The sequence below is a fragment of the Plectropomus leopardus genome, unplaced genomic scaffold, assembly GCF_008729295.1.
Source record: "Plectropomus leopardus isolate mb unplaced genomic scaffold, YSFRI_Pleo_2.0 unplaced_scaffold717, whole genome shotgun sequence".
Lineage (NCBI taxonomy): Eukaryota > Metazoa > Chordata > Actinopteri > Perciformes > Serranidae > Plectropomus > Plectropomus leopardus.
This window is the reverse complement of record NW_024678917.1, coordinates 1-7,699: the sequence shown is the minus strand read 5'-3', so window position 1 is coordinate 7,699 and position 7,699 is coordinate 1. Positions and strand designations below refer to the sequence as shown.

The 7,699-nt window shown below is 43.9% G+C and overlaps 1 protein-coding gene across 1 annotated transcript; it reads right to left on the bottom strand.

Annotated features, from left to right (window-relative positions):
• Window positions 1-231: 231 nt before the first annotated feature.
• LOC121940027 (armadillo repeat-containing protein 1-like) lies at window positions 232-5,850 on the bottom strand. The gene is made up of 6 exons (XM_042482909.1): window positions 5,651-5,850; window positions 2,754-2,946; window positions 2,165-2,256; window positions 1,854-2,043; window positions 600-716; window positions 232-404 (listed from the first exon to the last, which is right to left on the bottom strand). Exons 2-6 carry the CDS (start codon window positions 2,913-2,915, stop codon window positions 243-245), a joined length of 723 nt encoding a protein of 240 aa, XP_042338843.1. The 5' UTR covers window positions 2,916-2,946; window positions 5,651-5,850; the 3' UTR covers window positions 232-242.
• Window positions 5,851-7,699: the final 1,849 nt, after the last annotated feature.

The following is a 7,699-nucleotide window of genomic DNA, read 5'->3' as shown; positions in this document are numbered from 1 at the left end:
CATATATACACATATATATACATATGTATATATATGTGTATATATGTATAAAACATGTTGAACTCCTCCAGGTTTTCTGAACACATCACTAAAACAGCTGTGATATTATAAAATAAAGCTTCACATGAGAAGTTTCAAAGGTTTCTGCAGTTTAACAAACACTTAAAATGCCCTTGAACGAGATTATAATGAGCAATAAACAATAAATCTATCAGAGGCTGGTTTATTGATTAGAAGAGTCTTTAACTCTTTAGTGACTCTGAATTTATTTGGCACAAAGGCTGTAAAGTGGCGTGTTTGAGACGTCCAGCTGAGCCGTAAATACTGACCTCGTCTCCGTTGTCTCCTTTGACCACCTGCTGAGCCTTCATCACCTGCGTGGACGCGATCGCTGACGCCAGAGCCTGAAAACACATCGGTCAGCCGTCACACCGCTGCGGCCACAAAGCACAACCAAACAGCAGAAACAAAGACGGACTACTGTTTCATCCTTCCCAGAAATCCTGAGACTTTTTGGGATTTTTTGAAAGGAATCAAACCGGTTAGCTGCTGGTTGATTTCTTTTGACTCGATGAAGAATAGAAGAAGACTCGTCTCACCTCGGCCTTCAGGTCAGAGCGGATTCGGACGATGCATCTCTTGACGGTCATCTGGAAGGTGAAGCTGATGACTCCTCTGATCTTCAGCAGAGCCTCCTCACACAGACTCCTCCGACTCTGCAGGACCAAAACATGACTTCATTCACAGAAACCCGCTGTTTCAATAACCATCAATCATTAATCATTGATCAATAACCATCGATCATTAACCATCGATCGATAACCATCGATCGATAACCATCGATCGATAACCATCGATCGTCTTTCTGACAGCTCGTCACCATCAACCACGTAAACGGCAGCGAAGATGGTGAGGAAACATCCAATTGTCTAACATCTGATCTGAGACCTCTGAGGTTAATGGATGGATGGATGTTGATGGATGGATGGATGTTAGTGGATGGATGATGTTAATGGATGGATGGTAATGACTGTTGGATGAATAAATGGATGTTAATGGATGGATGGATGTTAATGGATGGATGGATGGATGGATGGATGGATGTTAATGAATGGATGGATGGATGAATAAATGGATGTTGATGTAAGTAGGTGGATGTTAATGGATGGATAGATGTTGATGGATGGATGGATGGATGGATGTTAGTGGATGGATGTTAATGGATGGATGGATGTTAATGGATGGATGGATGGATGGATGGATGATGTTAGTGGATGGATGGATGTTAGTGGATGGATGGATGGATGGATGGATGGATAGGTGATGTTAATGGATGGATGTTAATGTATGGATGGATGGTGATGTTAATGGATGGATGTTAATGGATGGATGGATGTTGATGAATGGATGGATGGATGGATGTAGGTGGATGGATGGATGGATAGATGGATGTTAATGGATGGATGGATGTTGATGGATGGATGGATGTTGGTGGATGGATGGATGGATGGATGGATGGATGGATGGATGGATGTTAGTGGATGGATGTTGATGGATGGATGGATGGATGGATGGATGGATGTTGATGATGGATGGATGAATAAATGGATGTTAATGGATGGATGGATGATGGATGTTAATGGATCGATGGATGTTGATGGATGGATGGATGGATGGATGTTAATGTATGGATGGATGGTGATGTTAATGGATGGATGTTAATGGATGGATGGATGTTGATGGATGGATGGATGGATGGATGGATGGATGGATGGATGTTGATGGATGGATGGATGGATGTTGATGTTAATGGATGGATGTATGTTGATGGATGAAGAGTGTTTCCCGCTCACCGGGTCGTCCAGCCCGTCGATGTGCAGGATGACGGTCTTGGCCCGCTTGTTGCTGGATCCCAGGAAGAACTGCGCTTTGCGGCGACTGCTGACAGCCTCCTCCGTCGGCTCCGAGTCGGAGTCGCCGGACGCCTGCAGGAGCTCGTAGATCTCTGACGCCAGCAGCTTCGTCTCGCCGGGGGTCGTGGATCTGTAACGACAGAACCAAACCGAGTTTTGAGAGTTTGGTGACAGACTCTGCTCTGAGTCAGACTCAGGACTCAGACTCAGGACTCAGGGCTCAGGGCTCAGGGCTCAGGATCCAGACTCACTTCTGCACGACATTCTGGAGGCTCAGCATCATCCCCAGCTCCCCCTTCAGCTTCTCCCTGTTGGCTCGGCATTCGGACAGGTACCGGATCGCCTGAGAACGACAACCAATCACAGCGATGCTGACGGCGGTGGCGCGACATCATCGACCAACATGTTTGTGACTAACATAGGGTTGTGGGGTCGTGAGGTCGTAGGGTCGTGGGGTCGTGGGGTCGTAGGGTCATGGGGTTGTAGGGTCATGGGGTTGTAGGGCGGTGGGGTCTTAGGGTTGTAGGGTCGTGGGGTCTTAGGGTTGTGGGGTCGTGGAGTCGTGGGGTCTTTGGGTTATAGGGTTGTGGCGTCGTAGGGTCGTGGGGTTGTAGGGTCATGGGGTTGTAGGGTCGTGGGGTTGCGGGGTCGTAGGGTCGTAGGGTCGTGAGGTCGTAGGGTCGTAAGGACGTAGGGTCGTGAGGTCGTAGGGTCGTAAGGTCGTAGGGTCGTGAGGTCGTAGGGTCGTGGGGTCGTAGGGTCGTGAAGTCGTAGGGTCTCTGAACGTTTGTTCCTGAGGTCGTAGGGTCGTAGGGTTGTGGGGTCGTAGGGTTGGCTCACCAGCAGGGCGGAGTAGACCACCTGAGGGTTGGGGTTGTCCAGGAACAGGATGAGTCCTGGCAGGCAGCCCTGGTCCTGGACAATGGCCCGGCGGTTCATGGGGTCGGCGGCCAGGTCCCTCAGCTGGTTGACCACGGCCAGGGCGTCCGGCTCGGCGCTCATGATGGCGGTCACTCACCCATGCACGAACAGACTGAGGACAGCAGGAACAAACGTTCAGAGACCGACGCAGGCCGAGACTGTTTGATGGTGTGATGTTTTCTATGTCCTCTGCTTGTTGTTGTGAATTAGTTCTGTTTTATGTTCTGTTTTATGTTCTTTTCTGTTATTAGTTCTGTTTTAGGTTCTTTTGTGTTTTTAGTTCTGTTTTAGGTTCTTTTGTGTTTTTAGTTCTGTTTTAGGTTCTTTTCTGTGTTTTTAGTTCTGTTTTAGGTTCTTTTCTGTTATTAGTTCTGTTTTAGGTTCTTTTCTGTGTTTTTAGTTCTGTTTTAGGTTCTGTTTTAGGTTCTTTTCTGTGTTTTTAGTTCTGTTTTAGGTTCTGTTTTAGGTTCTGTTTTAGGTTCTTTTCTGTGTTTTTAGTTCTGTTTTAGGTTCTGTTTTAGGTTCTTTTCTGTGTTTTTAGTTCTGTTTTAGGTTCTGTTTTAGGTTCTTTTCTGTGTTTTTAGTTCCGTTTTAGGTTCTTTGTGACACCTGCCTGAAGACTGCGGATGAAATGTAGCTAATTCCGGCATATTAACATTGATGCGCTGATATGTTGATTAATGTGCATTGTCCTAATTAAATAAATTGAATTAATAATAAATAAATAGTTCCTCAACTGCTGGAGGTGTCAGCTGTTGCCTAGCAACACATAACCATTTTCCTGCAGGCTGCCGGCTAACTTGCGTTAGCTCGGTCTGCATGTTCTGCACAGAGCAGCTGCTGAGTGTCACGAACATTTATCTCTGTGTTTTCAGTTTTTTATATATATTTACAGTATACATACATACATACATCCACACATTCATAGACCTCATACAGTGTAGTTGGAAGCGATTACTTCACAGACAGTACATGAACAACGTGCTGTCACAGTATTAACGAGTATTTCAGATTGCACAGCAGACGTCGCAGCTCGTTTCTCTTTGTCCGGAGAGATTATTCTAAATCTGCAGAGATTACAGAGTTTTCATGCACTGAAGTGTGAAACTGCTGTCTTTGGTTTGAGGCTTGAACTCTCTCTGGGTTCACTGAAGCAATCAAGAACCTTTTTCTCTCCCCAATAATGAAAGCTCTGGTAGCCACTTAAGTTTTGCAATAAGGGTGCCCTTTAAATCAAAAGTCCTGTTTTTAAAACAACTAACATCGCAATTAAAAAAAAAAAGTAAAAACGGAAAATTATCAGAAGAAAAAGGTCGCCAAATATTTAAATAAATATCTTTTAAAAATCACCCCAAAAGGAAAAAAAATCGACAAAAAGTTTTTTTGTTTTTTTTAAAGTGGAATTTAAATGTGTAAATAAATTTTTAAAAAACCACAGCCAATGAAAGTTTTATCTCCCGCTCCTGAAGCCAGAATTAAAACATAAGACCCCCCCATAAATAATGAACAGTCCCTAAGTGTGTTTCTCCCGCAGCATATTTCTGATAGAGTGACCTGCTCCTCCACAGCCCCGCGCTGTCCGCGTGAGAACATCATCATCATCATCATCATTATCATCATCATCATCATCATCATCATCATTATTATCATCATCATCATCATCATTATCATCATCATCATCATCATCATCATCAGGTATCATCATCATCATCATCATCATCAGGTATCATCATCATCATCATCACATCATCATCATCATCATTATCATTATTATCATCATCATTGTCATTTGTGGTTGTTGTTGTTGTTGTGGTGGTTGTTGTTGTGGTGGTTGTTGTGTTGTTGTTGTTGTTGTTGTGGTGGTGGTTGTTGTTGTTGTTGTTGTTGGTGGTTGTTGTTGTTGTGGTGGTGGTGGTTGTTGTTGTGGTGTTGTTGTGGTGGTTGTTGTTGTGGTTGTTGTTGTTGTGGTGGTGGTGTGGTGGTGTTTTGTGGTGGTGTTGTTGTTGTTGTTGTGGTTGTTGTTGTTGTGGTTGTTGGTTTTGATGTGGTTGTTGTTGTTGTTGTTGTTGTTGTTGTTGTGGTTGTTGTTGTTGATGTTGGTTGTGGTTGTTGTTGTTGTTGTTATCATCATCATCATCATCATTATTATCATCATCATCATCATCATCATCATCATTATTATCATCATCATCATCATCATCATTATTATCATTATTGTTGTTGTTGTGGTTGTTGTTGTTGTGGTGGTGGTTGTTGTTGTGGTGGTTGTTGTTGTTGTTGTGGTGGTTGTTGTTGTTGTGGTGGTTGTTGTTGTCGTGGTGGTTGTTGTTGTGGTTGTTGTTGTTGTGGTGGTTGTGGTGGTGGTGGTTGTTGTTGTTGTTGTTTTGGTGGTGGTTGTTGTTGTGGTTGTTGTTGTGGTTGTTGTTGTTGTTGTTGTTGTTGTGGTTGTGGTTGTTGTTGTTGTTGTTGTTGTTGTGGTTGTTGTTGTTGTGGTTGTTGTTGTTGCTGTGGTTGTTGTTGTGGTTGTGGTTGTTGTTGTTGTGGTTATTGTTGTTGTTGTTGTGGTTGTGGTTGTGGTTGTTGTGGTTGTTGTTGTTGTTGTTGTTGTTGTTGTTGTGGTTGTGGTCTGGGGGGTGAAACCTGAGCCGAACCCTCCAGAACCTTCTCCCGTTGATACTCGCGCGTGCTCCGGTCTGTGCGGCGCGTGGACCCGTCCCGGTGCGCAGAGACCGTTAAATGGTCCGGTCTGTGACCGGGCTTTGGTCCTTCGGCGGACACCCGGCAGCGGCTGCTGGAGGAGTGCTCGCGGGGCTCACCTAGTGCGGTCACCGTTAGCTGCTAGCTGCGGTTAGCTGGTCCTCCGTCAGCGTGACACCGGAGCGGACAGGAAACACGTCACGGCCGTGCGGCTCGCGGTCGCTCGCGGGTTCAGGTGTAACCTTCAGGCTGAAGCTGAAGAAAGAAACGTTTTTGTTTCTGTTTGCAGCGACAGAAAAACACGGAGCGACTCTTCCTGATGAACGACGGCCAGCTGACACGTCTCAGCGTCCGGCCCGCTGATTGGACGGTGCGCCGCCGCCTGACTCTGCGGACCAATCAGCGGCTCTGTTCTTACAGTTAAAGGTCCCACGCCCTGCGCGTGCTCACAGACTGATGCAGGCTCAGTGGCCAATCACAGAGCAGTGCATGATGGGTAAAACTAACTCAGTACATTTACTCACTCACTGCAGTATTGCAGTACTACAGAAGGTATGCACTGCAGTAATGATTCAGTATAAATACCTGATGTTTGTACGTCAGTATTTCCACAGCAGGGAGCTCTGAGGTTAGGGACTGTTAGTTATTTATGAGAGGAGCTGTGAGGGGCGAGGCGTACCACGTGAGACTGAGACTGGATTTGGATTTATTTCACTGCCAGATTTTTTAAGAAAAATATGTTTACTTTGAAAAAATGTGTTTTTTCTGTAGAAGTTTTTGGTGATTTTAGAGAGAACATGATTTCTTTACAAACGTTTGGTGATTTATTATCTTTTTAAATTCACTGATGATTGTCATTTTCCTTTTTCCTTTGAAATGTTTGGGCAGCGGTTCTCTTTACATATTTTTTACAATTTAACAAAATGTCAAAAATATTTTCAGATTTACTCTTTGAAAATAAATTGGGATTGTTTCCCTTTAAATATTTTTAATGATTTTTTTTTCCTTTCATTTTTTTTTGTACTGCAATTTTTTGGCGACCTTCCTCCTGTCTAGTGATTTTTTTAAAAATCCTGATTTTTTTCTTTAAAATGTTTTGATGACGTTTTTTCTTTACATTTTGGTAATTTTCTATTAAATGTTTGGAATATGTTCATTGTTCTTTAAAAAATATTGGCTTTTTTTCAAAATTTTCTTTGGTGTTTTTTTTTTTGTCTTCAAACATTTTGGTCGATTTATTTTCTTTAAAAATCCCCAAAATGACACCATTTATTACAACCAGAAACTGTAAAAACAAATATTATCACATGGATTTTCACATTTGCGATGGTCCTTCAACATGTGATGTGGGATGAACTTTTCCATCAGAAAAAAACAAAACAAGTCTGATGTTAAAATAATAATGTTTCATCCATTTGTGTCCAAAAATAAAGTGTTTTTCATTTTGTTTTTTTAATCTGAAAACTCATTTATGGTGGAGGGGGGTCACTCTCACCCGTGACATCCAGCAGAGGACAGTGTGCGCCGTGACGTTGATGAATTTTGTGTCTCCCTCAGACTTTACAAATGTTATGGAACTGGATGAATTAAATCTAGACGGTGGACTGAGGGGTTTCACAGGTTTTGACACACAAAAAAAATATCCAGAGATTTACAGACGTCTCGTTCCTGATGTATATCAATGAGGAAAAGTCTTTCTGAGCCCGTGGACGGCCCGGTTGGTGTCATTCCACTTCTGGTCACTATGTAAAATATTCATGCCAGCCTGGAGGACTCCCTGACGGTTTGGGAAAATCACTAGAGCTCCTCCTCTTAAGACCAGTAGAGTCTCTGACACGAGACAAAGCACCTCCTGAAAGCTGGATGCAGATGTGTGCAGATGTGCAGTGACAGACTCTGCTCTGTGCTGTGAGGCCCACAGTGACAGCAAACCCACAGTCTCTGTACAAAAACCTGACAGCTGCAGCTTCTGACCTGTGTTGGACCGTGGTGATCGTTTGCACAGGCAGGCCTCTGCTCAGGGTCCTCATGTGGTTGACGCAGGTCCCTGTGCGTCCTGTACGGTCGTTACAGACTGTAAATCTCCAACTCATCGCTGTGAGTCGGACTCTCGGGCAGGAAGGAGAGACTCAGGGAGGAGCTAAGCTGTTCCTGAACTATAGAAGAGA

Coding starts and splice junctions, on each gene's coding strand:
- LOC121940027 (XM_042482909.1), bottom strand. CDS start 2,915: ATGAGCGCCGAGCCGGACGCCCTGGCCGTGGTCAACCAGCTGAGGGAC. Junction 2,257..2,753: donor TGGTCTACTCCGCCCTGCTG/GTGAGCCAACCC, acceptor TGTCGTTCTCAG/GCGATCCGGTACCTGTCCGA. Junction 405..599: donor GCTCTGACCTGAAGGCCGAG/GTGAGACGAGTC, acceptor ATGTGTTTTCAG/GCTCTGGCGTCAGCGATCGC.